Source organism: Suillus subaureus (genome assembly GCF_016647635.1).
Source record: "Suillus subaureus strain MN1 chromosome Unknown BJ212scaffold_13, whole genome shotgun sequence".
NCBI lineage: Eukaryota > Fungi > Basidiomycota > Agaricomycetes > Boletales > Suillaceae > Suillus > Suillus subaureus.
Window position 1 is genome coordinate 580,863 of NW_024538569.1, and position 27,858 is coordinate 608,720.

Here is a 27,858-nt window from a genome sequence, read left to right on the forward strand (position 1 = left end):
TATTTTAGGGGTATTGTTCCATGTAAGTGCTCTACAATATCTCTAGTGTTCTGATGTCCATCAGGTCATCAATGGAACTCGCGTCTCTAACTTGCGCAATGATACTAATATCCGAGGCAATTCTCCTATACTCCCCACCAGGCTGCTGCACTAGTAAGAACGCACTAAAGGGCTTTCCAAGGTGAGCAACCAATCGAAACGCACGCTCGCACTCCGGCTGTTCTCCTGGAGACTCAAGCGCAGACCAATAATCTTGCACGCTACATTCATCGTTAATGTCGGGCGGTTCTGCAAAATCCAGGAGTTCTGCAAAGTCAGATAGCCCGAGGAGATAACGAGTCCATGGACGAATGAGCAAGACTGTCCGCCGAACACGTCTTCCAAGCCAGAATTGAGCTAGCTGGTCTTCTGTAGTGATTGGCAGGTCGCGAAGCCCATCTGCTTTGACATCATAAGTGAAACGTTGGTCCCCATATTGACCAGACCTCCGCCTGACTTCCGTGAGAGGAAATGCGATGCAAGGTAACTGCAACCTGGCATTGGCAAAACGAGGAAAGCTGAGCTTCTCAAGGAGGGTATACAGATTCAAAGCCGACTCTACGGCCACAGTATTTCGCAGCGTGGAGACCGAATTCTGCATCTCGTCTTCGGATAGGGATGGCAATAGTGACGGAGCCTTGTATGAGGAGATGTCGGCTGGCAGACAGCTGTTGAAGCCGGATGATTGTCCCACCCAATCAAGGGCAGTGATGTCGCCCGAATGAGCTATGATCTCCTGCAAGAGACGTCCGAGCGCGTTCTGTCTTTTTTCTCCGTAGATTACAGGAAGGTGGACGCCGAATATCCCAAACAGCGAATACGCGATGTCCTCCTCCCTCGTGGTCTCGCGTTTCGACACCCATTGGAGTTTCTCGCGGGGATTCCTCATCCCTGGATGGAAGTTGACGAGCGCCCGCGCATTTATGCCAGTTGAGTCCTCCAACTCCTTCATGATACTGACAGACTGCTTGTGGTTGTGTGAGTGGTCATCGAGATATAGGGTCCAATCTGCCTGGTAGAAGAGAACCATTTTAGGAGCGAGAAACTCCTGAACGGTCCATCCTCGCGTGTTCCAAATGCTATTTGCGAGCGACGAAGGAGGAACATCCGATAGGTAGACAATGGCAAGCGCTGAGTGGCGATACCAGATGAACATGGAATTGACCGATTGTTGGAGCTCGATGTTGTTGTTCTGGTCGATGCAGCACGTGTCGCTCCACGCCCAGCAATGCCCCGCATTGCGAACGACCTCGCAGAACTTCTGCAACTTCACAATGGTTCCGACCGGATCCAAGTCGTATATGCTGCCCTGAATCTCGTGCAGTAGCGGCTCCTTAATTTCCCATCTATGGGACAACATGACCCAACTGAAGTACGTCACGACGGCTTCTTCGATGAGCTCTGTTTGAAGGGGTGCATGCATCACCAATGAATGCAAAAGCATTTTGTACTTCGTACTCTTCACGAATGTCTTGATCTGTGCACTTCGATCACATATATCCCCAGTGATAGTATTGATTAGACGAAGTGGAGCGTTTTCCAGTTTGGCGTCGATGGCTCGTCGAATAGCTACTTCAGATGGACTGACGTATTGCTGGCGTAGCTCTGCAAAAATTGTAAGTGATCTTCAAGTCGGCGCTTAAGTTGTTTGGGACTTACGTCGTATCTGTGGGTCGGGCACATCATCCAACTCGGAGGGCATGATTGTGAGGCCCTCGAGTGCATCATCATAGCACAGCGCTCCACAAAGCGCTGCACGCCTCAGTTCGTATCCGAGATGAGACGTAGGGTTGAGCTCGATGACCTACAAATATCATCACAAATGTTAAAACAACGACAAATATCGTCCGTACCTTTTCCGCGTCCAAAAGGGCCTCCGCATAGAGGTTTTGGCCCAACTTCACCTTGCTGCGATGCGCAAGATATAAATAGTATGAGGAATCCGTCTCGAGTGTTGCGGAAAGTATGTTCTCGATGGACCAGAGCTGAACATTCCCATCGTAATCTCCAATCACGAGCAGTTCTCCATTGGGAGAGATTGCGACAGAGGAAACACGTGTGGTGTGTTTGAGTCGCTGTCCTATCTGCTCGTGTGACTCAGTGCTCCACATGCGCATAGTCTTATCGAATGAGACGGTTGCAATGAAGGAGGCATCAGAAGAAATGGCAAGCGAGTTGATGTCGTGAGTGTGACCGGTGCAAGGTTGACCGATCTTGGTCCCATTTGACGAGTCCCAAAACTTGATTGTTTGGTCGTGTGATGCAGAGATGAGTTGCTGGCCGTCGGGCGTCCACGCAACACTTTTAACCCAACCTTGGTGAGCGAAGTTGATATCGAACAGAAGCTCGGCGACGTTCTCGGTGTTCCAGACCCGAACAGTACCCTGTTCGCCGGACGCTAATTGTAGCCCATTCGGGCTGAAGACGACACAAAACACCGAACCCCGAGCACTCTGGAGGGTTGAGAGGACAGCACCAGTCTTCGCATCCCATATAATAACTGTTTTATCCAGTGACCCGCTTGCAAGTCTCTTTCCGTCGGGGGAGAAACACAGCGACGGAACCAGTTTTACATGCTTCTTCAGTTCGAATAGCATCTGCTTCTTACCGACATCCCAGATGATGATGGCTCCAGTTTCTCCACCACTCGCAAATCGCCTATCATTTGGTGATACGGCGACTGAATAAACACGGTCGCTGTGTCCCTTGAACAGACCCCCCACCAATGTTCTTGTCTCCACGTCCCAGATTTGCAGGGTTTTATCCTTTGAAGGAGTGACGATCCGTCGACCGTCTTTGAAGAACGCGACTGCCCACACTTTCTCCGTGTGCACTCGCATGGTTTGTATTGGCGCCAGCTGGGTTGTCTGCGTCGGCGTTGCGTGCCTTTTGACAATAAGATATGCTTTCTTTGCTCCATCAAGCAATCCTGACATATTCCTAAACAGGGAGATAGACTGTCAGTAGCATTCGAAGTTGGCAAGGAATATACTCTGGACCTCACCGGCGTAGTCGTCGATCCTATTTTTCATGAGTAGAGTTGAATTTCTGCGCCTTTATAACCCAATGCATATAGGCGCTTGTCCGCTCTGCCTCCATGCTTACCACGCTGCCACCGTGACTGTGCATCACACCATCACATCCTGTCCCTCTTCAACTGCCGATCATATTAATTCCTTCATTCTGTTCACAGCAAATCCCTGATTATATCCCTGTACCCTCCCCGACGGATTATAATAGAAACACGCTTGCCGTATACCTCGAAATCTCAATTCCCATCGAGTTGTACCACCTCTCCCTCAGGTAGACTGCTCGAAGGGCTCTGCCAGACGCAATCAATATCACGAGCTCATCCCAGGCACATCTCACGATGGACATCCGCAATTGCACAGGCAGTCGAAAATGCTATGCACGATAACGATATGTCAGGCTATCATTGTTCGAGCATCGCAACCTCTCAAAAGTTGCCTTCATAAACACAATCGCATACCTTTCCAGCACCGGTGCGAAGAACTCGCTTCAATGATCTTTCTTTTACTGGTTCCGGCGCTGCAGTGCTGACAGTTCGGTATGAGCTGTTGTTACAGTCGCGACCTGAATGCTAAAACTGTCCGTAGGTATCCATCTGATACTACCTATCTGACCTGGAGGTCAGGGCTGCTAATTGTCGACGTCTTATCAGCTCTGGAGTATATTTGCAAGAGACAAATAAGGCAACACAATACCATTGTCAATCTAGATTCTCATTCGCTGAAGTACCGTCACTTATACAATCGACGAGGTCTACGAGCCCGATATCTGGGACATCTCTTTAACATTCCCATGTTGTGTAAAAAAGAAAAACAAGGTCACTAACGAGAACATAAAACTGAAACTGAAAATTACGACATGCCCCATCTTTGCGATCTCATCACTAATCTTAACACACTACTTCCCATCAATCGACACCACTATATCCAGCGCCTTACTCTGTGGCTTTGTTCCTCACACCCACTGCTCTTCTTAAAAGCTGTGAGTCAACCAAATCCCAACACCAAACGAACCTGCACGTACGATTAGACCACCGTGACGAGGAACCAAGCAACCAAAAATAATGCGATGACGTAGGGCTTCCCATCGGTTGGCGCGTCTATTGTCGAATTCCTATAAACATAAGAAATGAAGATGGGGATAAAAGACGCTTAGAGTCGACGTACGCACCCGACAAAACACTTCAGTGGGGAAAGTATCCGTAAGCATGACCGAAAGACTGTCTCCTTAGAAGTTTGACCAGAGATCTAGAGCTGTCCCAGCAGCGTCTTCATAATCGTCCAGCGCCGCGATCAAAGTATTTCTTTCAGGTGGAGATCTATCATGAAGGGCTTACTCGAAGCTTGAGCGATCGTGCCTATCACGGTGATACTGTATTGCATAGCAAGGTAAACCTGCACATCCGCGTCAACAAACCAAAAAGGAGGTCATTGATATGAAGACCTGCATACATTACTAGTTTCAAATCCCCTCCTTCCACTCATGCGCATCCCTCGCCTTGACGATCCTTCTCACCACAGAATCCTGCATGACGAGCGACCGCCTGCCGAGTCTCTTACACTCCTGAGTCCTGAGTGACATTTTGGGAATCTCCACTGGCAAGTCATTGATTTGAGTCGTTGGACTCACCTTGGTAGCCAACTCGTATGTATCCTTTTATGGGCTTAGTGCTTACCAACTTGCAAGATATCTGGTTTTGAAGGAGTTCCTGCAAAAGGATGGACCGCTTCGTTGGTACCGAGGTTCTTGATCCATCCCGTTACTGTCCTATCCATCATGATATCGCAGTTGAGGTAACTGAGGTACTCTTCACCCACAGAAACCAAGCAGCACAAACTGTTTACAATTGAATCGTACGCTCCTAGGACCTACGTACGCGCGCGTTGACGCATATATTAGTTTATTTGTCTACCAAATTCCGATGTGCTATTACTCCAGATGTATTTGTGCATTAGACCAAGGAATTGAACATTGACTTGGAACTTCGGAAGCTTGAAGCGTTGTTCTGTCAGCGAAGATATGCTATGGAGTATGAAAATGTAGCGTTCCTAAAAACGATACTGCTATCTCAACATTAAGACATCCTTTCTGCATGGTAGTTTATTTGTCTGTAAATTCTTACGGGAAGTCACCCATTGTTCCTTACTCTACAGAATTTACATAAACCGTCCTTTAACTACCGGCAGAGCAGTCGATCCTTCCCCCCCACCGAATACATTTAGCTCGGACAGTTCTCCTCGTTCGAAATCTAAGCTTATTCTCTTGAAGCCAACTCTTACCGCGTGAACACTTTCTCATAGCCACAGAAAACCCATTGTTTCCGCCTCTGGTCAAACTACCATAATTTTTAAACCGTACGAAGTCACCCACTGTCGAACAAGTCTGCAGCGTACAACTTCTTAAAATGACCCAACAGTGAATTTTCCAGATCAGCCTGCAGATTCCAGAAAGTCCAATATCGACAAGTTGTCATCCCCAGCGCTCTCAGCTCTCGCTCAGCGTCCAATTGTCCCCCGGCACAAGGCAGCGACGTGCTATCTGTTCATTGAAAATTTTGCGCACAATGGTTGATATTCCATTCACATTCGTTATCCAAGCTGCGTTCGCGATTATTCTATACCTCCTGGTCGACCTTCAGAGAACGACATCTCAGTACCCGCGAGTCCTACCTTTGATGCAGCCCTCGTGTCTCGTCGAGTGCAGATACAGGATCTTCTTCCATTCATATTCGTATGACTACCACTATGAAGATATCTTTAGAATGGTCGCCGCGTACTTGAAGACCGAATCCGCACATCCCTCAGAGCTTGGCTACTTGTGACGGACGAAGTTATCTGTCTGGTCGGTTCGGAGGGGTTTCCAGGATCAGGTTGGATTTTTCCTGAGCTCGTTTCACTTCCTTTCTAACTTTCGACGCCTAGTTTTCACACCAAGAGATTTCCGTCAGAAACCTCCATCTACTGACCTCCGCAAGCGATCAAAGGTCAGATCATCAAAATTCACACACTGCATCACTGATACCATCGCCGCCTTATCGTCGAATGGGGAAGTATTATCGTTTACTTCTATAGGAGAAGACGTTCTCCTGCTGGAGAGCGAAGCCACGATGGCATCCCCTGTAAGATTCAATGACAAGTCAAAGAAGATGACTGATCTGCACCAGACATAATCTGCAGATCCTATAGCATGCAAAGCACGACATGTCGTGGTGCGTGGCGGCCTGTTCAACGTGGAATCACAGATTATGACTCACTTGCCTGTGTCAGAAAGAGAATGTTCTCGACAGGCAGACATAAGAAAATCACAATCAGTACGTCCTGAAGTAGATCAGTCAATAGGAGCCCATGATAAGGTGCTCGAAGGTTCTGCCTTTCAGCCGTACTGTGATCTTACAGGCGATGAGAACGCTAACATGAAAGTTCGCATACAAGTGCAAATACAATTCGTGACCAGTTGCCCTACACCACGATGGCATGAGGTTCGAACGTTCAACGCGGCTGCCAACTCATTCAGCCAAAGATCGCTTGTTTGGTGAGAACGGCGTGAGTTTCTGCAGCTTTCATTACATATCTCACGCGAGTCAGTTTAAAGACCGGTGGCTTCCTGTCCGCCTGCAGATGCTGCGCCATCAATTGATGCAATCCACAAGCCCATCGCAGCAGTTCCTGAACCTATTCATGGTCGCTAGCATCCGCGAATTCAAATCAGCGAAACACTTTAACGAGTGATCTTGACACAACAGTCCATGGACCTTTATCATAGTCAGATTCAAGTAAAATCGTACTGCACTACCAATATACACACTAGTTCAACAGAGGATGACACATGAGGCTTTCAAACACGCACCTTGCAGTCGCTAGGCTAAAGGCTCAGCGCTAAACCTCTAGACTCTTCATCATACAAACGCATGCATTAAATTCAGGCAAGCATCGCGTAAAAAAATTATATCCTGACTGCCACAATGGTTGTGGGCCGCAAGTGCGGATCGGCTCATAAAGTTTGAGATACAGTGAGTAACTGGGAGTTCAAGGTATGCGTGATGCGCAGCGTCGACAAAGCACAGACCTGTTGACTTGACGCGGACTGATCGACTCGATACAGACTAGTTGAATTGATACAGATAGCATGAAACGATGGAGGATGAGCCGCATGAAGCAGAAGGAGAAAAAAACACAAAAATGAAACAAAAAAGAGTATGAGAACAACAGTTGCAGACAGCGAGACGAGCATGGGACAAAAAAATGACTGGGGTGTGGGGTAATTCGATTGGATGGTTTGCATTAGGTGATAGAAAGAGATTCGACTGGACGATGATCAATAGCGAAAGTCACCGGAGATCTAAGACGAGAAACAGCAAGACAGCAGAGTCCAGGGAGCGAGGACGGCGATCAAGGAAGCGCAAGACATATGAATGCGCAGAAATATTAGCATTTATCTTCTCGCCGTGTGGAGCCTTCACGAAATTTTTCGAGTTCTTTTGGCCTCCGCTGTAATGGACATGTGCTTACTCCCCAACTTCCATGTCTTCTTCCTTCATGCCAGTGGAAGACGCACTGCGATGGTCAACAGCAGCATCGGCTGCTTCTCTCAACTCCGCATCTACATCTGCATCACCTTCACCGTCTGCATCTGGATCTGTGTTGGGGTCGGAGTGCGGAGAAGGAAGATGTTGCGCTGAGAGGTGTGTGTCAACTAGGGGGTGATAGAATGGAGGACGTTTCACCCACCAGAGGACACCGCACCTCGTCGTCTTCGTCCAGGGTCTTCGTCATCTGTGGTCTGTAGAGTAGCAATCGCGGGCGGGGAGGGAGGAGGGTCACGGTTCCGATCTCTCTCACGGTCCTTTGCAGACCCACTAGCGCGTTTCTTGTCCTGTAAAAGCACAGGCGCCACGAAAGACGCTGAACTTGGAAAGACTTGCGGCTGCGACTGTGTCTGCCTCTGCGTTCCAGTAATTGCACCGACAGGAATGGTATCCGTACGGTGCAATCGAGCTGCACTGGCATTATTACTGCCACCCACATTTGCGTCGGTCGTTCCCCGCCGTTCTACACGCTTCATTTTTTTTCTGCAGCGATCGCACACGGTACCAGGCCCTTCTGGCCCTGGGCCCCATTTTTCGACGCACTTGTTGTCTTTGTAGCGCCCTGGTAAGCCACATTGGCGGCAGATGCGCTGGCCGATAGCGTTAGTGGGGGGGAACGAGGTGGTGGGGGGAATGGCAGGTGGAGGAACTGGTACGATGGGAGTGACGAGGGCGTTAGGAGGTGTTAGTGGGGAGCCATTATGAGCTGGCGCTACGTCATCAACTCGAGATCCGTTTATTAAAAAGGGACGCACTGATATTTGCGTTTGACCCTGGCTTGCCCTTCTTTTGGGGGGCGCCGGTAACGGGAGGGGCAAAAATGTGGGTTTGATAGGTCCTGAGCTCGACCGGGCTGATCTAATGGACCTACGGGGATACCCCTTGACTGGTGGGCAGCCAAGACGGCACGGGGAGATTGTGGCTGTTGTTCACGAGCATTCAGAACGCTCCTTTCATCAGTGGCAGCGTCAAGAAGGAGATCCTCGATGTCCTGCGAAGTAGCACGGACACTAGAGTGGCTGCTAGAGCGGGAGTGAGATTTATGAGTAGGCTGAATGGTAAGGTGATGGTTGAGGTGTTGAATCTGGGGAAGCTGTTGGGTGTGGAGATCGATGTCAGGGATGCGTCCGCGTGACATGGAGGTAGCCTGGGGAATGTGAGGAGATAGAAAGGTGATATAAGAAGAAACTTACGGAGAGGGGGGGCCTGTGGTCATATTCACCACGTTCGTTGCGTGGACGTTTGGAAGGAGGCTGGGGTGGTGCGATGAGATAGGAAGGGTCATCGAAGCTGCCTGAGCGAGGACGGACACTACGGGTGGAAGGTGGAGGAGGGAGTGGTCCTGGAGGGAGTGCAGAAGAACTAAGTGACGAGGAGGTGTAGCGATGATGAGATCGAGGGTATGACCGGGGTGGGGGTTCTACAGTGATGCTAGGATTCGCAGAGTAAGGGCTGTGGTCGTGCTGAATTTGATTTGGGATTGGGGTCAAGACAAGATGACCGCCTGCATCTCTAAGGATGCGCTGGAAACCAGCACGTGCATCTGCAGCACGGGATTCGATGGCGGCAAGGTATTTATTGAGTTCTTCGTAAGATTCGAGAACAACTCGTCTGCGTGCTTCTGCCTCGTCTCTCTGTCTATCGGCATGGGCAACACGTGCCTCAGCTTCTTCGATGACACGACGGGCCTCGCCTGAGAGGGGAGCACCATTGACGGTTGCAGCTTGAAATTCTGCTAGTAGACGCTCTGCTTTTTCTAGCCGTTTCTTTGTGTTGCCAAGTTCTTTTGTGAGTCTGTCATTGTCGCAATAACTGTTATGAAGTAGATGTGCGAGCTGAGCATTGGAATGATTGTTTATTATTCCATTTGGTGAAGGTAGAGGAGGAGAAGTCATGGGAGGTTCTGCAGACATGGTATCGCGTTAGTGGGGGAAGAGGAGGTCCATGATGGGTTTCATTATTATTGGAATGTGGGTTGATAAGAGTTGTTTCCCTGTCGGTGAACACGCCTTCCCTGTCACACTTTTCGTTAGTCACTTGTCACCCTTTCCCCGGTGGCAGTCTCGGCCGGGTTAATCTTGCGTATAGCATCATGCCCCGCTCAACTCCCAGAACAAACGTTGCCGACGCACATCATTTCTTAATTAAGTAAAACCCATTTCCCTAATTCGGTTTTAACGCCATGGACCCCAGTCACTCATTTCATCCCGCCCGCCTCCTTGAGGTTCGGGGTCTTGCCTCGTGTCGGCGCTCATGAAACCTCCTTCCACCACCGCGGCCCCCATAACCTATTATCTGTCAATATAATATAATATAATATTTCCCTCCCGCGCTCCTCGGTATGATATCCCGCCTCGTGTAGCGGATACTCCCGATTATTCCCGCCCTAACCCGTCGGTCTCTCATTCCCTTCGGCCAAGCTAACTCCTCTCCTCGGCAGTAACACACGAGGCAAACACGAGGCCCCGCACCGCCCATCCCGCTTCCACGTCTGTTCTATGTTTACACCCGCCCCGGTCCGTATCTTCCAATTTTTATTCTGCTCACCAAGAAGAGAACCACACCGCACCCCTACAGCATGCCCGACGAATTCGAGAACTCCTTCCACTTCATCAACTTAAACTTTGTTTTTCCACCTCTCTTTTCGCTTTCTGCCTCGTTTTTCTTTTCATCTTTCTTCCCAATTCGTCTAATCGTGCCTGACAATATCCTTTTCAAATATCCATTCGTCCTCTCGTCTCCAGCGTTACCTCCGTCACTACCCTCAGCGGTCCGTTCATGTCCATACCAGTGTATTCACCACATGCTCATCCTCATTTGACTTCATCAGGCCTCGATTTCCAGTGTTCATGACATATCCTGACATCATTCATATCCAGACTTGTATCCGGCATCTTCTAACCGGCATTGACCGGCACAGCATATTGCTTCCCTAATTGCCAGACGCCAGGAACTACAATGTCCAATCTCGTAGCTCGTGGCCTCCTCGAGGTTCCATGAACTACCTACGTTCTCCACCAAATTCCCGACATCCTTTAACCAGAATGCCGTTCTTGATTTATCGGCGGCTGTGCAATTATACTGTCACAGCTGATCCTGCGTAACGCAAGTAATTTTTGAAAATCCGTAATACACTGGCTTCGATTCTCACTAACCTGCGCTCGTCGGCGATAATATCTGCATCTTGTGTTTTTACTCGAGGTACTCTATGGGGAACGCTATCCTCAAACCTCGGGTGTTCATCCCCGACATGTTTAGTCAGTTACGCTGCCATCGAGAATGGTTAGCTTCAGATGAATACCACAGCTCTGGCAGCTTGTACGGTTCCGGAAAGTTACCTTGCACTGAAACATGCCGGCGACGTTGCGTTCTTGAAGCTCTCCGTGGCCCACGCCGTTCACAATAAGCAATAGAATCACGATAGCTTGCCCTTCGATGCGGGTCCCGTTCAAAATATGAAATGCCGTACGTGCCATGTATTCACGGCTACCCCAATGTGTAGAAGTCTAGCGGCGGCCGTACACAGCGGACAAAACTCAGCGAGTTCCATCGTTTCCTGCGATGCACGGGCTTTTGGACCAATTCGTCTCGATATTCTGCTTCTAATTGTTTGCCACCACTGCACTTGCAGCTTCTACGCATATTCTAGTAAACCTTCAAGCACAAGTCTAGTGTCTAGTGAGCTAAGTAGCGGCGTCCGCAAGCAGCAGACGGATCTAGAGTCGTGATGTTTATGGCTGATTATGCACAGGGATCTGGCTCACCAATTCATCCCGGTTCTATGCTTTCCCACTGCACTCGCAGTTTCTACCGTAGTGGTAGGGCATACTGAGAGCTAGCGGCTTGAAATGGCTGCATCTTCAGGCCACCAGCTATAGGCCAAATGGCTGACAAATTCTACGCCACTCAAAAATTCGACGATCCTCAAGTTTTTAGACACCAATCTTTTTATGCGCGTGCTGCATGCGAACGGCAGAATTTTGCTGACAGCTAGATTTACTTGATGAGACAATTGTCCCATCTTTCATGCCCCGGATACTCCTGATAAACTCAAAACACAACCTCATCGGGACCGCGGTTATGAACCACCACCTGATGAATACCAACACGCACAATTCCGACCGGTATCCAATCTCTTGCCTATGATTTTCCCAATTCTGATGACATCGATGTCCTTGCCGATCTTGACGCCTCACCTCCCATGAAGATGCTCCATATTGATCACGACGTGGGCACATGTCAATCTAACTTAAACAGGCCCACTCAGCTGACTTGGATTATTCTGGATTCAGCGGGATCTAGTGCACCCCGAATGAAAAGCCATTCTAATGCACGCACCGCATGCTCTACCAAGCCTCCGATATGGTCGCTACTTTTCTGATTTTTGCTACCAAGTGCCTCGCAAAATCCTAATGTTTATTCAAGCCGGGGAATTACGAGATTTTTTAGAGTTTCATGTCCCTGGTTTGGGACCTGCGTAGTTGCCTTGGGGTCACGCGCGAGCAGCAGTCAAGATCGTCTCGATGTATTACCCCACGTCAATTCTTCTTCGTGCGGGCTTCTCTTGATAGACCTCGATGTGCCGCGCGCCCCGCTCCAACGAATTTCGAAGGGGCGTAGGGTTTTAGATGCGCTCTTTATTGGCTCAATGTTTTTGATCTCGTTTAGGCTTTTTGTGAGGAATAATCGATTCAGATGACGTTGGAATGGCGTTGAATACATTCCTCTATGTGTACGTACATTACACCCACCCTTAGCTTCACCCCCAAATACACCACGTCTAAAAAAACGACAATCTTTGCCGCGAATATCTTCGCCCAGTATGGCACGGCACATGACCCCTGAGCTCAATCGAGGATTACAGAGCTCTACTAAATCCATCTACTTGCCCCCACCCGCATTTGCTGTGCCTTCTATCTATATACAGCATCCACTTATCCAAGCTATGCGACAACACCGCAGGCTCGCCTTCTTCGTTCCTGTAGCAAACCCATTTCCCCTCATCTTGGCAAACCCTACGCAGTCATGCACATCAATATGAACGCTGCATCGCCGCATGCGCATTGCACGAAAGTAATATAACACAACGACAAGACTTTCCCGCTTTTGGTGCGCCGTGGAGCCCAATCCATATGCAATCACTCAAAGCTTTCATCTAAACTCACGCTCCCATCACTGCTAATGACATAAATGAGTTCATATTTCAGATGCCGCATGGCATCACGTTTCATCCCGCGACTTCTCATAACTCAACGCTCAGAATGGTTCATGACTTGTTCGGGAAGGCTTCGTTATCAGCCCGTGCCATCGCGCGTTTTGTTCTGGCTTTAGATTTTTCGAATTCCATCAGTATTCCGACGTGCCAACGTGCACGCGAGTTTTGTTTCTGGGCTGGGGGCCCCGAACGTGATGTCGTTTGCCTCGTGTTCGGCGCATGTACGCGAACTGGGCCGTGGCCCGTGGTTATGGGCGCTCGTACGTTCGATGGCGGTGTTACTTCCCACCGCTCATTTGCTTCTGTGTTATCTGATCGGCTGTTGCTGCGTGCGTTGTGCGTTTGTGGTGGGCGATTCGCGGTCGGATCCTGGAAGTAGCTCTGGCGCTGATTGCATAGCCTAGACGATTCTATCACGCTGGCGGTAAGGAAGTGCGTTTGAATAAATGGTGTTCAAAGTTTTATCAAGTGTCGTACGGACTTGTCTCTATGGATTTATTCGAAGTTCACGATGTTCACTTGTCTCACTTCAGATCCAAATAAGCTTCCGAAGGAATCGAATCTGCGAGTAATACAGCTCTCATCAAGTGACCTTCGGATGTCCAAGAACCCGTCTCCCGATGGTTTTTCTAACACGGTATGACCGAATGAAGAAGCTCGGCTGAAGACTAGTTCTGCCCGATCAAGATGCATACGCCCACTTCCTAACTTTATCGCGTCAAGGTCTCGAGGCTGACGGGACGCCATCCGTTAGTTTTTGTGACAAACTATGGTGGAATGGGAAAGGGGCCGGCTGGATGGTAGTCCTCGGCGGGGATGCGTGCGGCGTGCCGTGTCCCGCCCTAACATCATCGTATTCGCTGGCATCTTGTCACTCGCTTTCCCAGAGATCATTTCTGGACATCTCAGCTGCCATGCATGCGACGTAAAGAGATACATCCCCCTGTCAAAACAAAATGGGCTTCAGTAGCCCCCGTGCCAAGTGACAGAGATTCGTGATGACAGCACTAGCGATGAGCCATCTTGAGCCATCGACCCCGCCTTTGCCTTCCTTACCAGGGAAACCCTGATAGGTCGATTCATTTATTATAATTTCCTTTTGCTTCTTTGGTTCTTGCTAACTTGACTAATTGTTGTCCTCGATGGGGCGTTTTTGCGCCTTTGTTCTTGTTCTCGTGATTCACAGTTCGGCCGCTGAATATCCGCCGATTGGATGTACGACCATTTTGGGCCGACGCAGTACGTCCATGGGCGGTCAAGTACGGGAGGGCGTAATTACAAGGCGGGTATTTCTTGTTTTGTTGTGTTCGGTTCGGCTGCTTGATTACTCTGCGGTCGTTGAATTTTCTTAATCCCAGGTCAAGGGCGCGGTGACTGATTTTCGTGTCAGACCATTTTTCGGTCACAGTTACGATAGTTGATGATCAGAAGATCTGCAGATATCAATTTCTGTTCTTTGTTCATCCGACCCTTTGATGAAATCATGATTTGGCAAGTCACGCATTTCTGAACACAGTAATGAGACAGCTAAAAAGATTATCGAATGCAGATTGATTCCAAAGCAAAGTATCAAGCTCCAACACACCAATGATTATCAAAAGATCTACGGTTAGATACCCGTCCGCTCTTTGTCATCCCTCGATTATCATGATTCACACAGCGAGCCACGCACCGCTGAACAAAGTAAACAGCGAGAAATCGTTTCTATGCAGTCCTATGCCAATATATATGGTGCAGCTAAACCCGCCCAAGAATAAAGCTCCCGGCCTCCCGCGATAGGCTTGTGTGATGACTGCGGTCCTGAGCGCTCCACTCCACCCGTCTCGCATGTCGTGCATGTTATGGATCTTACACGCACTCTGAGATAAATCTGCGTCAACGAGCCTCGTGTTTTGCGCGTGTTTTGCAAGATCGCACGCCACGTCCCAGGACTACCTCGTGCCTTCCACCACCCAGGCCCTGAACAACCCAGGCAGCGTCGTTTACCCCTTTCTTTGCCAAGGACTCCTAATACAGAGCTCGCGGGAAACCTGGGTCCTAAATTGAGATGACCAATGAGATAGCGCTGACGAAACGCTAACAAGCAGGCGATCTTCCAGCGAACAGCGCAGTACTGCCAGTGTACATCGTCTTCCGAGTCGCAGGTTCGACTCACGGTTGGAATAGGGGGGAGCTGGAGATCAGTTGACCAATTACTCGTTCATTCAGAAATTAATGACAGTTTCTTGATTAATTGGGACGTCATAGATTTTCATTTATTTCTTATCTCCTGGCTTTGTAATTGAAAATCGTTCTCGCTTGTCTATGTCCTCGGCGTAGCAGTCCCGTTGACAAGTCAATGTGACAAGTCCCTGAATAACCCTGAGCTCGTCGGACAAAGCGGCTCGTCACAGAAGGCTTTGGCAACAACGTAGAATCTGTTAGTAACAGCCTGACAGTGTCGGCCTTGCCAGCGCGACGTGTCAATGTCAGCATTCAGTCAGGTACGACATTGCTGCCATAGCGGTTACGTCTGTATTGGGTTCTACTTTCGCTTGTTATCATCTCTTATCAACCCTGTTCGCGTTCGGGAGACTACGCGAATGTACAATAAGTACCTGTGCCCTGTACACTAGATTAAGCAAATTATACAGCAATAAATCGACTCATCTCTATCACGCCATCGCTCACTCAATCGCTAATAAAATCGGTCGGACCCCAAAATTCATTAGGCTCAAGTTGCTCCATCAACTCGTCCACCAGGATGAGCAGATAAGGAATGTCGACGTCTTTAACGACGCCGACGCCATCAGGATACCAAATCTTCCTCTCCTCATAGGCCCACTTCCATCGCTGCAGATAAACTCTGATCAGAGCTGAAGTCGACCACGTGGTGATAGCAAGGACCCACCAGGTATCGGATCAGTTCCTTGTCCTCAGGCATGACTTGTTTCCACTCCTCGCTCATGCAAAATATTCGGTACGAATCTAGGGCGTACCGGCCCACGCCTGGATAATGTGAGACGGGTGTTGGCGGATACGGTATAGTCGTTTTACGGGCCCTTTTAGGGGATCCATGATTTTTGCGTTTCCTTGGATTTACATAAGTTGGTACGGTGATTTTTAATCTCGCATGGATTTCTAAGCGGCAGTTAGATGGACGAAGCACGTCAGTAGGGGGGTCATCTATATATCGTTGAGACATCTCCTTCAGCCAGGCTGCTCGTTTGTTGTAGAGGCCGAGCGGTCGCAGAATATTCACGAGCTCATCATTATCTGCTGGTTACGAGATGATCATTAGCGTTCGTAGTAGGGTCGAGAAGTTGGAGCCCACCCTTGATCATATCCCGAGGGATTGGCCAGCGGTCCATGAGCTTCCAAAAGACTGGGATAGCATATCGACCAGTAGTCACATTCAGTAGTTTGACGGCGATCAAGAGCTGCCAGGGATTATCAGAAACAGCAGCTGAAACGACAAGTTGGAACAGATTAGAAATGCTGTTAAGATACGTAGGAGAAGAAGTACCCTGTATCAAGATTGGCTTCGCGTTCGCGATGTACCCGATAAGATCGTTGAACAAGTCTTGACGGTATGTCGGAAACGCGGACATATTCTTGTGTGTGAAGAGGTCCTCCGACGGAAAAAAAGAAGGCACCCATGACTCGTCAGATTGTGAGACACTGGAAAGATATTTCGAGGTTATCAGTGTGGTAGGATCTGGGCTAATTCTATGGATGACATCCGTTTTTTGCGTTGCTACCTCAGATGTAGCCTTTGATTTACTAGATAAAGCGGTAGACTGGTGGAGTGATGCGGTAGAAGGCACAACCTTGCGGCGTTTTCGAGGTCTGGAAGATGGGGTGGGGAGCGTCAGGGTTTGGAGTGTGGACCGAACTTCATCGGGCATAGGCGTCAAGTAACACTTAGTGACTGGAATATTCATCTCCACTTCTGATGGTCCGTCGTCCTTCGCAGATAGCTCGCGTTGGGGAGTATTAACAGGTTCGAGCTTGCGTTTATTTTTTGTCTTCTTTGGTGCCTCTAGGGATTCATCGTGCGTTGATAGCGGTGGGACTGTAGGTGCAGACTTGACAACAATTTCTACCGCATCAAGTAGTTTGCGAGGACCTTTGCGCCTACATCCATCGGTGGGAACACCCTTGCCTGAGGGCGTGAAGTAGATAGAAATCTCTCCTGTGGGTACCTGCTGCTGATTTGTAGTTACGGATTCACTCCTGGGGCATTTTGATTTGGAATGAGAGACATGCTGCTCTGATTTCTGTGAGGTATTCTTCGAAGCTCGAGGCTTTCTAGCCGTCACTGGAAGACAATCACTATTTTCAGGCAAGCGCTTCCTCTTCAGCGAAATAGAGGTCTGGGGGGTGTAAGCATATGAGCGCAGAAGCTGAGAAAAGGTGGAAGGGGTGCTCATCGACTGAGTAAGAGATAGTGGTGGACCATAATGGACCAGACCGGGTGGACCTCGGGACCTTTGGTGGCGTCACAACCGGAAAAGGTCAAGTCAGGTTTGGTGACTCGGCTTGGGGAAGAAGGGGGATCAAGCGCTCCTGTTCGTCAGAAGCCACCACCAGCATAACACAAGCAGTCTCTCGAACAATAATCACATCTTATATTCTTTCCTATCTCTTTCTGATATATATCTCTTTTAGTTCTTGCATTCATTTACAAGAACATACAAACCCCCTCCCGTCTACCAATTCATTTCTTATCTATCGAAACAGTCGGGACTATTTCTTTCATTCATATCTCTTAATGCCATCAAAGAAGAATCGAAATGCAACTCGTCAATCACCTCGTACTCCTGCTAATAATTACTCTCCTGCTATCCTTCCGGTCGACTCAAATTCTCCACCTTGGTCTACGGAACAGTCCCCCCTTCTCGAGCCAGACAGACCTCCAGATTCTCCTATCATTCAAATCAATCTCGAACTTCCTCCAGTCGTAGCAATGGAAGACGAAAGTTCACCCATCAAACATGAGGGTGGTCTTCTTCTGGCAACCCCCGAGTCTCGTCCCTCGCCTGTGCGCTCGGAGGTTAAGCTTCCTCCAACAGAAGATGAATTTACGTACATACCAGGAGCGCTGGGCCACACGCGATCTCCTGTGCTTGCCCGGTGAGCATTCTCTCTTTGTTTGTCTCTACCGGTCCATTTTTGGGGTGCCGCAATTCTTTCATACTTCAGGGAAACGCAAGGGGCATTTACACGGCATTGTGTTGTCTTCACTGGATATTGTATCCTCGCCTTGATGCGCCCCATCAGCTTTCCTGTGTCGTGACATATTCAATCGACAAGTATAGTAGATTAACACGTGCACCTGCATTCTGTGCATTGTCTTCTCATTCGTTTCCCCCACTGCTTTCCTTCATTAGTCACAAAAGGCAAGATAGCTGAGATTGTACTCCTCTAGCGAGCCAACCATGCTTGAGAACTTCTCTCGCACTGTGCGCAACTATGTGCCGACTTCCATTCCTGTTCCTGCCTCTGCACCCTCTCCGCCGCGGGTATCGAAACCCGTTTCTTTTGGTAGCTTCATGGCCCCTCCTGGCGCTTCAAGTCTGTCTCCACCGGGCCCAAAGATACCCATTGTTTCTCAAACCACCAGGAAGCCTCTTGGCGCTGGTCTAATTGGAAATCAGCAGACTTGGAGAATGAGATCAGGCGCCCAACTTGACTCAGCAGACGTCGACGAACCTGCTATCTTCGGCTCTGAGGATGAGGACTGTGAAAGCTCGTTTTCAGGAGATCAACCCCTGGCAACTTACCCTACGGCTGCAGAAGGCGACTCTATTATGTGGTCCCGCTGGGACACTCTCATTGAGAACGGTTCAATACCTCGGTAAGCTAAATAATCTCTCACGAAAAGACAGGTTTGTAACTGACGTTACATCATTCAGACGTATACTGTTACTTGGCTACACCACTGGCCTTCAGATTTGGGACTGCACAATCCTGGGATCAGTGTCCGAGATTCTGAATCTTACCGATTATCCCTTTGGGTCCGTTACCTTTGCTGGTGTGCTTACAACCCCGCACTCCTGTAGAGAGCGTGATTATGACAGTTCCAGGCCTCTGATTGGTATAGTGTGCGTTAAACTCCATGCTGGATACATGCCATCCACCTCTGATAAACGGAACGTGCAGCTCTAGGTCGAAAGACAAGTCAACGATGTCTATTTATTCATTGCGGGCTCACAAGGTTGTCAAGCATCTTCCATTTGTTAATGTAACAACCTTTACTTCAAGCGCATACTTCATTGTTATTGTAAGTGTCTGGCTTATCCTTGGTAAGTCATTGCTGACTAGTGAACGACAGAGTACTACAAATCCACCAACTTTGCACATTCTTTCTTCAGCATCCTTTACAGAGCTACATACTATTTCTTCGCTTGCCATTCTTCCTTCGTACACAACAATTCCATATAAAACCAATACCAACAACATTGTATCATTAACAACGATAGACTCCATCAACACCAATCATGCTTCCCATGACTACCCCGCCCCCATATTTGCTCTTTCTCATCGCATCTTGGCATATGCTTCCCCGCCTCCTAGAGCAGACTCTCATGTTGGAGCCGTTTCTAAACCCCGCACGCGCCTACACTCCCCGTCAAGCACCCTCGGAATATCTCATGCTGCTGCACTCAAGGTTGGGGGGACCGTCCTCAGCGGGGTAAAGTCCCTTGGTGGAATGGCATATTCTGCTGCTGCGGAGTATGCGAAATCTCGCGCGGGCGCGGGAGATCAATCACGCATAGCTCAAGGGCAGTCATCAGTGATGAGTGGCGTCAGTAACCTCTTCTTTTCACGGAGCGCCCCTGCTGCGAGTAGCGGCCATTCGGACCCAACCGAAGTTACGTCTCCGTCGTCGGCGCTATTTCCGAATACCCAAGACCGACAAGAGGAGGCGGATTCTTCGACGCTATCGTCGGGTTATCATATTACAGTACTGGATCTAGCTTCCCTTTTGGCCAGAGACAATCCGTCCGTACGCATCATTTCCGAATTCATCGCATTTAAGCACCAGCCCGTGTCCTCTCTCAAATTCACTCTCGATGGGACCTCATTGCTAGTATCTCCTAGGGATGGGCAAGCTGTTCGCACATTTCAGATTCGACCTACGCCGAGTGTTTTACTTCCCGTCGACTCCAAGAAGTATGCTGGAGAGCATCAAACCGCGCTCATCGGCCAACAATTCAATACTGAATCAAGTTCACCGTGGCACATGTACAATCTACGTAGAGGTCGGACAACTGCCGTCATTGATGGGATCGAAGTTTCATCGGATGGGAGGTGGGTCGCTTTCGGCACTAAGAAAGCGACCATACACGTCTTTGCTATCAATCCATATGGCGGAAAGCCAGACTTGCGAAGCCATATGGAGAACAGGGTTCGGAATACAAACGAAGCCGTAAGCAGACGTTCCTTTCCTGACCCGTTTAGTATTGCTCAGATTGTATCAGCATGTCCCTTTGTCCGTTGAATTGTCGTCGCTTGTGCGTCTCAGATCTGTCAAGGCGTCCGCTCATAGCGGCGTCAGGCCGGGAATCACCTTTACGTTCCTTCCTAGCGACACACCGTTGCCTGCCAGCCTCCAGCCTCCCCCTTCTGCTATCACATCATCTCCTAGCACGTCCTCGAGTCGTTCTGACCTACCTTCTCCGCTTCGGGCGAGGAAGACTGCCAACTTCCAGGATCTTCTTCTCTTTGATCCCTCTGATGGCGTGTTATCTTTACGACGTGTCATGCTTGAACAGCGTCCTCGGGATACTAGCGCATTTTCATATACATTAGCTAACTTGCCAACGAGCATGTCGCTTCCCGGTACTAGCGCCGCTGGTCGTCTCAGCATATCGCCACATAATCGCGCCGGCGTCGCATCGACCAAGACTTCTGGCCTAACTCAGAAGATGTTGGAAAGTGCCAGCGAATTGCATGGACGAGATGCCATGATTGCTACTTGGCAACTTAGACGACACCGAGATTGGGGCGAAGTCAAACACGTGCAGCGTTTGAGTGCAAGGTCTCCAGGACGAACGCCTATTGCAAAGTATGCGCTTCTGTCAACAAACTCGCTTTGATCCTGACCCAGATTGCATTGCTTTTAGCTCCCTTGCTCACGCGGAACTATCTACATGTTCCAGGTCACCGAATGTGGTTCCTCGTCTCATCTATCTCGCCCACCAATTCAACTTTTACACTCTGGGCGAAGATTACCACGCTCTCATTCGCCGTAACAAACTAGACGTGACAGGGAACAAGATGGACGTGCGCAAGGAAGTAGAAGTTAGTGCATATTCTACAGGCACTGGAGAGTCCTTTGTCGCGGGAACTTCGCCTCGTGATATGGGACGAGTCGCATCTTCCTTCGACGAACCGATAGCGTCTGCCATATCTGCCGATATGGAGTACCCGCGTTCATCTCGGTCTCTCATCCCCATGCTCCCGAACGGGGCAGGTTTGAAGCCACGGTCCTTCAAGAACCCCATCCCCATCCGCGCGATGACGTCGAATATCGCCGAAGGCGTCGGAGAAGGCTTTGGTCGCATCCGAAGAGAAATCAGTCGTGTTCGTTCTCCACAGCTTGTGCCTCGACCAGAAGGTCTATCGGCGTCTGTTCCTCTTGAGTTTGACGAGCATGACGAGGATCTAGCTTTCCCGGGAATGGAACGAGATGATGACGCTGTGGATGACAATACGTCCAGGGGTGGAGACGCCACGGACCCTTCGATTGATACACCTCCTACTGATACTGAGCTGTGCGATGAAGGCACAGAATTATGGCATGGGTGGACGGAAGAGGATAAACTCGCGGTGGATGAAGCAGAACAGTTTGATGATGTTGTCGGGTTTTTAGACGAGGAGCAGACGCCGGCAATTCAAGCGGAGCAAAGGAGGGCGAACAGGAAACAGCTTTGGTAGGTATCACGCGTTTGCGGTGCTGCGCTTCCTGTTGCTACGTTTGTAATGTGTACTATCTGACATGTAACACGCGGTTCAATGATATTAGTAAACTTTGTTTGCAGTTCAAGATAAATGCTACATGTAAACATGAGATGCTCTGAGTGATATCAAGATACACGTGTTGGTATGTAGTAGTGACCATAAGCAGCGACCAACGGAGGATTGACAAGAAATGAAATTAAGATGTATGTGCATTATGAACGACTTGAGACTGGTCCGTTCTGCCTTGCGACTGCGCGACCCGAGGTGTCACAGGGAAATGCAGGTCGTAGGGCTGTGGAAACCCGGGAGTCTGTGCAAGACCGAACGTAAGCTGGGTTCGATGGTCTATAAAGGTACTCCGTGGGGTGCGATGGCGACGGGCCGAGATGAGAAGGCGGACGAGGTCGGGGATAACTATAAGAAGCAGTTTTCCGGGTTGGGGAAGGCGATCGCGACCAAAACGAGTTGTTCTGCGACCCTGATCCACTGGGATGATTAACCTCCTTATGTTCTTTACTGCAGCCCTCATATACATCCATTGCGTAGTGGGAATCATCGTCAGAAAGATCGTCTTCTGATTCTTCCGAGTCTGTGGCAGGTGGCGAGACCAGTGACTGGCCGTGCCCTAGCATATCCGAAGGAAACGGGGATTGGTCACATGTACCACGCCCATCCATGTCAGACAAGTGGCCCGCAGACAGTCTCGTGTGATTCCGCCAGTGGCGACGCATGTTTGAATTGACATTGAATTCACGACCACATCCTGGATATGGGCACTGATATGCTAAAAGAGGATAAGTCAGCTAGTGTCTTCGTGGGCTGTTGCATACGAATTGAGAAGAAGTGATGCAACGAGGCAAACACGATTTGTCTTGAAGACGGACGAGTCCGAGATAATCAGATATAAACGTACGTTTTGCTCCCGTGTGCGTGTTTACGTGGATCTTCATGCTGCTGGGGCGATTGAATCGCTTACCGCAATGAGGGCACTGGTGCTTCTTACCGCGCCCTTCTCCATGCAGCATTGTGGTTAAATGGTCCGATGACTTTAGGTAAGGTCTCCTGCCATCATTTGTCATGACGGTGGAAGCAGAATTTGGAGGGTCTGATACAGAAAAGGATAATACGGAAGACGAAGGCAGAGGTCTGGATTCTTGTACGTGTTGGGTTGGACTAGTTGGAGTGAAGGCACCGTCCCGTGGAATTTGGGAACTATAAAGAGGGCCAGGGGACCTATGCTTGTGCCGCTGTTGTGACTGCCGAGGAGGTACGAAGGCAGCCATAGAAACGCGGAAAACCGGTGTTGATCCATTGGCGATTCCCGCGCCCGATTTTCCCTGAGAGGATGCTGTTGCACGAGTACGCAGCTTAGTGCTAGAAGCGATATGCTCGAGTGAAGATGTGAGAGGGTCAGCTCGGAGGACATTGAACGAATAAGTTGCGGGAGGTTGGAGAGTGTCTGAAACCTGTGGGGTGCGATAGGATAATTGACGATTTGGGGCCGAGTCTGAACTTGTGCTGGATGGGGGTGGGGATGGGAGACTGCGAATTGCGGAATCATGCTCTAGTGCGGAATCACCCGTGCGATAGGGTTTTGGTCCGCGGTGACGAGATGAGCTGCTCGCGTCGCGAATATGATCCTGGTAGATGAGTGTGAACGCGTGTAAACAAGCTGGATCGATAGACTCACAGAATTTAGTGACAAATCAGTGTCCTGAGAGGAGGGTTGAGTACGAATTGAAATTTCTATAGGTCGAACAAGAGTGAGTGAGTAGTCAAAGTGAATTTAGAGAGAGAGTTATACCGGGAAAGATGTCGCGTATGCTAGGGAGTGGTACACTCTGATGAGACATAACTTAAGTAGCGCAGTCAAGGGTAGTAACACCTGTTGTGGGCTTTGGGGGCTAAAAGGAATTGAGGCGGTATTTATATATAAAACGGAAGAACCTGAAATGGTGATGAAATGCGGTGTTCTAAAGAAGGACCGAGCGCGCTTTGATGCGAGCACCGAGGATTGGCTCAATAACTGGCATCACCGTGGACTATGCGACCGCAGCAGGAAACCCTGGTAATCCTAGAAAAGTGGATCAAATAACGGGATTCAGAGAGAAACCCGTAAAGCTAGAAATGATATTCGGTTGTGTATTGATAAGAGAGTATTGGCGGTGATGAAGTGCCATATTAGCCTTGCCATGGAGTTTATTACCTATTCCAAGTTTTATTCACTCAACAGCCACCAGTCAAAATCTGAATCATGTCTCCAGCTGATATCCTACTCTCCTGAAAATCTCTCTTTTCAGTCTTCTTTCATTCTATATTAAATCGGCCGCCGGTCACCCTTTTCGTAAGTAAATCCGCCTTACCGCACTTCACTTACCGCATTATTATCTACGATGATCTTTTCCCCTTTTTGACCAGTGATCTCCGCCCCATCCTGACTTATCCGCCGATCTTATCGTCAGCTGAGAATGTATTAGACCTAGCCTCAATTGGTCCACCAATACACTCACAGGCCACCTAACGCGATTTTCTGCCGTACCTCTCTTCATTTCTGTTAGAGCACCATGATACCGGCATTATTACCCTCCTCAGCCGCCCGTCTTCACTTGTCTACTAACTTGCCTCTCAATACATTTCCTTGACAGTGGGCCATAGATCGTGGTCACCTTTGATCCTTCCTTACGTCCACATGACTTGACACCAGCTCTCCGAGGTGATACGGTGCTTCTCATCCGTGGACATAGCTCCTTCGGCACTCCCCACTCGGAAGACAATCCCATCCGTCAATGTCCTCCATACCACTTTTCAAGCCCAAAACGATTGTCGCGTACTGGTGTTCTTTATATTCCCCAGAGGATCCCTTGACTCATCCGCGGTGCTACGTATACATCGGACGCAACATGGCACCTTCCGATCTAGTTGCGCTCCAAGCGGACTCTTGGTCATGCCCTTTGCACGCTGGATTGGTTGCTGGATTAATAGCATCATAGCCTCCGTGAACTCGTCCAAAATAAATCGATCCGTTTGTCTATAAATTGACTGTCCCCCCCAACTGCGACACTGATTTTCGGATTGGCGCGGTGGCTTTCCCTCTTCGTCCTGCTATGTTTAATATTCTCTTGCCATTGTGGGAAATCGCCGTTAAGATCGACAGGGCACATGCTTGCCGCCGGTTGGATGGCCGGATTTTCACTGCGGTTAATTGCGTTATCGATCACCCAGTTGCCCAGACTGATCACAGTCAGCGATGATTCTGAAAGAACTTGCCCCGATATGCAGAAACACATCCCAGATCAGTGAGAAAAGGATCATTCAAGTATCCGACACCATGTGCTCGAACTGACAAATATTATGAAAAAAGGGAGACTAGAAACACATTTAGCACTTCTGATCTGTGCTCCAAATCGGTACCGTGTTAGTAAACCACGAGCGTTGGAGTTCCTATTTAAACTGAAAGGGAACTAGAATTACTCTTTCGAAGACCGTTCAACATGTGCAGACAATAAGCTATCCACAAAGTCTGCGAACGAATCACAGACTTCATCGGGAGGATGGACACCAACCTTGGATTCATCCCCTGATCGGTACTTTCCCGTCTTCACTAAAAATCCACATTAATCATCGCTTGGCACGGCAAATTGTAACAAATAGTGTCAATACCTAAGATCCTCCATAGACACAGGTCTATGGCGCCGCCACCAAGGTCTGCTTGGATATCATCGCCAATCACGGCGATGCATCCTTCAGAACCGTGACTCTCGCAATCGAAGCTCTCAATCACCGTCTGGAAGAAAGCTTTACTCGGCTTTCCAAGCACCTCTGCTTCCCTTTCGGTAGCATTTTCAAGAGCGGCGACAAATGGTCCTGGACCAAGCGCAAGCCCATGGCCCGAGGATTCTATGTATCTAGCTTTGTGTAAAGCAATGAGGGGGATCGATGCTTTCAGATCCTCATTGCACCACTTCTGCGAATCATCTTCCCCAACAAGTATCCGAAATGCAGAGTTGAGATGATCATAGTCGAACAGCGTAGGCGCCAAGCCAACAATTACCGCGTCATAGGGGACGTTAGGATCGTACATTCCTGCGGAAATGCATTCATCTTTAGCGGACTCTGACAAGAGGAAATACGGCCTTGAAACGGCTTCAGTTTTGATGCTGTCACATACCAGGTTTGAAATTTGATCGCTACCTTTTGAGATTCCTGGACCGGATAAGATCCTGTACCGCCTTAAGGCTGGTCCATAGTTCTTGCGACTCTCCTGTTTGCACGTCAAAACCAGCATCTATCATTCTCTTCTGAAGGGCTGAGGTGGATTCTTTGCTGGTGTTGCTGCAGAACCTGAACGGGAATCTACAGCGCCGCAGCTCGGCAAGTGCTTCAACTGCTCGTTGTGTGGGCGTTGAGCCGATCATCAGAGTGCCAGAAATGTCTATAAGCAAAGCACGAATTTTTGGTCTAGATCTTACAGCCATGGTGAAAGTGGGACGTTGCTTTAGTTATCGTTATCTGGTGGCTAGCATCATCTCAATCACGTGCAGCTACTTATCTCGTACTGCCTCGTTCAAACCTCGAGTCTTTGGCGATATTATTTTTTGTCCTTTGCATGCAGTATGTAACCGATGGGAAGCCAAATACAAATTCACGTAGCCTCCTGACAAAGAGGAAAGGATCTATACAGTATGTAATCAACGGGAATCAGGCCATAAAAATGTTCACGTAACTACTAACGGAGAGGAAAGGATCAAGGGAACTAGAATCTCGGCGTTGTTCACTACTCAGGCAGGACCCCACAAAGCTTCGGCATCCACCTCTCGCGGTCCGCGTGGTCCTGTCACATCATGTTCTTCATCAGGGGGTAGAGCAATTCTCCCTTCTCGCTTGGTAAGTCGACGGTAGAGGAGCGTTCCAAAGAGAGCCAGAGGGTGAAGTACGGTGAACAAAATAACAGTGACCTAGATAAGTGTCAGCAAGCAGGTAGAAATATCACACAATTTAACTCACATAAACAGGAGCAGGTTTTGGGCTCGCGCTCCATGTACTCGCACAAATCCAAGTAGCTGCGACAGCCCACACGATATCACAGCGCATCAGTACCACTACCAGGCCAATGAGATTTGCACCAAATGTGACCCCAAAGCCAGGCCAGGCAAAGCGGCCGTAATGTTCGGGGTGACGAGGTGAGTAATATAACCCCAGAGTGATGCTGAAAGGCAAATACAATCAGTTATGCAATTTCTCTCGAAGACGAAACTCCTACAAGAGCGAATATGAAAACAGCAAGGATAAGGGAAGAACGAGGAAGAAACGCAAAGGAGCGTGAATAAGTGCCATGTCGAGAGGGCGGGAGGATGTGGGAGGATGATATGTGAGAAGCGCGATATTCGAATACAACAAACATAGAACCAGAAGTCCAAGAAGTATCGTCGAGAGTAAGAAAAACTCAAGGACCTAGTCACGCATGGCAGTAATGTTCAACAGGTTTAGGATATGTGACGTACCCAACTCACGGCCCAAAGAGCCATCAACCAGTTTGCAAAAACGAGGGAAAGACCAACTCCTTTCACTAGCGTTGTCTATGGTGTGCTAAGGACGCTTCAAGTGTTCACTAGAAATGTGCTGCTTACCTTCGTCTCCGGCTTCCTGGCAACAACCAGCAATATGCAGTAGCCTATCTGCCCAAGAAATATAGCGACAATATAGGCGGCGATGAGGCTCGGCGAAGGAGATATAGATGTGGGGTGTGACTTGATGATGGACCCTAGTAAACACCAACAGAATAAGAGACGAAATGAAGCACAAGCATAATGCTCACCGGCTGAGGGCTTGACAATAACTGAGCACACAAGTAGTGTCGCGATGTTGATCAAAAGTGACAAAGGGGTGAGGACTTGCAGCCTGTGCAACTAATTAGTACTAGATACCGATGATGGTGATTGAGAGGGGCTATACGCACCGTACAAGGGAAAGGTAATCCCGCACTGCAGGATGAGAAACATCGAGTGGTAATGAGTCCATAGCCCGGGATAATGTCACAAAA

General features: G+C 49.0%; 7 protein-coding genes across 7 annotated transcripts; 1 reads left to right on the forward strand and 6 right to left on the reverse strand.

Moving 5' to 3' along the window:
- Positions 1–31: 31 nt before the first annotated feature.
- Positions 32–2,975, reverse strand: BJ212DRAFT_1480182 (WD40-repeat-containing domain protein; the record flags this gene model as incomplete). Its single annotated transcript, XM_041340035.1, has 3 exons — positions 32–1,644; positions 1,699–1,843; positions 1,893–2,975. The coding sequence occupies 3 exons, from the start codon at positions 2,973–2,975 to the stop codon at positions 32–34; spliced, it is 2,841 nt and encodes a 946-aa protein (XP_041193867.1).
- A 4,598-nt stretch (positions 2,976–7,573) lies between these two features.
- On the reverse strand, positions 7,574–9,567 carry BJ212DRAFT_1480183 (uncharacterized protein; the record flags this gene model as incomplete). Its single annotated transcript, XM_041340036.1, has 5 exons — positions 7,574–7,743; positions 7,797–8,360; positions 8,410–8,497; positions 8,526–8,801; positions 8,848–9,567. The coding sequence occupies 5 exons, from the start codon at positions 9,565–9,567 to the stop codon at positions 7,574–7,576; spliced, it is 1,818 nt and encodes a 605-aa protein (XP_041193868.1).
- A 5,874-nt stretch (positions 9,568–15,441) lies between these two features.
- Positions 15,442–17,374, reverse strand: BJ212DRAFT_137852 (uncharacterized protein). The gene is made up of 4 exons (XM_041336569.1): positions 16,375–17,374; positions 16,183–16,314; positions 15,760–16,127; positions 15,442–15,701 (listed from the first exon to the last, which is right to left on the reverse strand). Exons 1-4 carry the CDS (start codon positions 17,279–17,281, stop codon positions 15,540–15,542), a joined length of 1,569 nt encoding a protein of 522 aa, XP_041193869.1. The 5' UTR covers positions 17,282–17,374; the 3' UTR covers positions 15,442–15,539.
- A 45-nt stretch (positions 17,375–17,419) lies between these two features.
- BJ212DRAFT_1349834 (uncharacterized protein) lies at positions 17,420–21,869 on the forward strand. The gene is made up of 7 exons (XM_041335482.1): positions 17,420–17,984; positions 18,280–18,708; positions 18,767–18,955; positions 19,014–19,134; positions 19,186–20,283; positions 20,336–20,922; positions 20,981–21,869. The coding sequence occupies exons 1-7, from the start codon at positions 17,623–17,625 to the stop codon at positions 21,792–21,794; spliced, it is 3,600 nt and encodes a 1,199-aa protein (XP_041193870.1). The 5' UTR covers positions 17,420–17,622; the 3' UTR covers positions 21,795–21,869.
- Positions 21,861–23,711, reverse strand: BJ212DRAFT_1349839 (uncharacterized protein). Its single transcript, XM_041335483.1, has 4 exons — positions 23,623–23,711; positions 23,509–23,564; positions 22,732–23,458; positions 21,861–22,602 (listed from the first exon to the last, which is right to left on the reverse strand). Exons 1-4 carry the CDS (start codon positions 23,669–23,671, stop codon positions 22,031–22,033), a joined length of 1,404 nt encoding a protein of 467 aa, XP_041193871.1. The 5' UTR covers positions 23,672–23,711; the 3' UTR covers positions 21,861–22,030.
- A 1,574-nt stretch (positions 23,712–25,285) lies between these two features.
- BJ212DRAFT_1446636 (HAD-like domain-containing protein) lies at positions 25,286–26,293 on the reverse strand (the record flags this gene model as incomplete). Its single annotated transcript, XM_041338281.1, has 3 exons — positions 25,286–25,419; positions 25,479–25,951; positions 26,010–26,293. 3 exons carry the CDS (start codon positions 26,291–26,293, stop codon positions 25,286–25,288), a joined length of 891 nt encoding a protein of 296 aa, XP_041193872.1.
- Positions 26,294–26,596: 303 nt separating this feature from the next.
- Positions 26,597–27,836, reverse strand: BJ212DRAFT_1270290 (uncharacterized protein; the record flags this gene model as incomplete). The annotated part of the gene is made up of 7 exons (XM_041330876.1): positions 26,597–26,773; positions 26,823–27,024; positions 27,079–27,269; positions 27,320–27,394; positions 27,446–27,579; positions 27,634–27,716; positions 27,775–27,836. 7 exons carry the CDS (start codon positions 27,834–27,836, stop codon positions 26,597–26,599), a joined length of 924 nt encoding a protein of 307 aa, XP_041193873.1.
- Positions 27,837–27,858: the final 22 nt, after the last annotated feature.

Coding starts and splice junctions, on each gene's coding strand:
- BJ212DRAFT_137852 (XM_041336569.1), bottom strand. CDS start 17,281: ATGAGCACCCCTTCCACCTTTTCTCAGCTTCTGCGCTCATATGCTTAC. Junction 16,315..16,374: donor GAAGCCAATCTTGATACAGG/GTACTTCTTCTC, acceptor TTGTCGTTTCAG/CTGCTGTTTCTGATAATCCC. Junction 15,702..15,759: donor AGGAACTGATCCGATACCTG/GTGGGTCCTTGC, acceptor GTTTATCTGCAG/CGATGGAAGTGGGCCTATGA.
- BJ212DRAFT_1349834 (XM_041335482.1), top strand. CDS start 17,623: ATGCCATCAAAGAAGAATCGAAATGCAACTCGTCAATCACCTCGTACT. Junction 20,284..20,335: donor TTCGGAATACAAACGAAGCC/GTAAGCAGACGT, acceptor AGATTGTATCAG/CATGTCCCTTTGTCCGTTGA. Junction 20,923..20,980: donor GGACGAACGCCTATTGCAAA/GTATGCGCTTCT, acceptor CATTGCTTTTAG/CTCCCTTGCTCACGCGGAAC.
- BJ212DRAFT_1349839 (XM_041335483.1), bottom strand. CDS start 23,671: ATGTCTCATCAGAGTGTACCACTCCCTAGCATACGCGACATCTTTCCC. Junction 23,459..23,508: donor CTGATTTGTCACTAAATTCT/GTGAGTCTATCG, acceptor CTCATCTACCAG/GATCATATTCGCGACGCGAG. Junction 22,603..22,731: donor CACGCACACGGGAGCAAAAC/GTACGTTTATAT, acceptor ATCCTCTTTTAG/CATATCAGTGCCCATATCCA.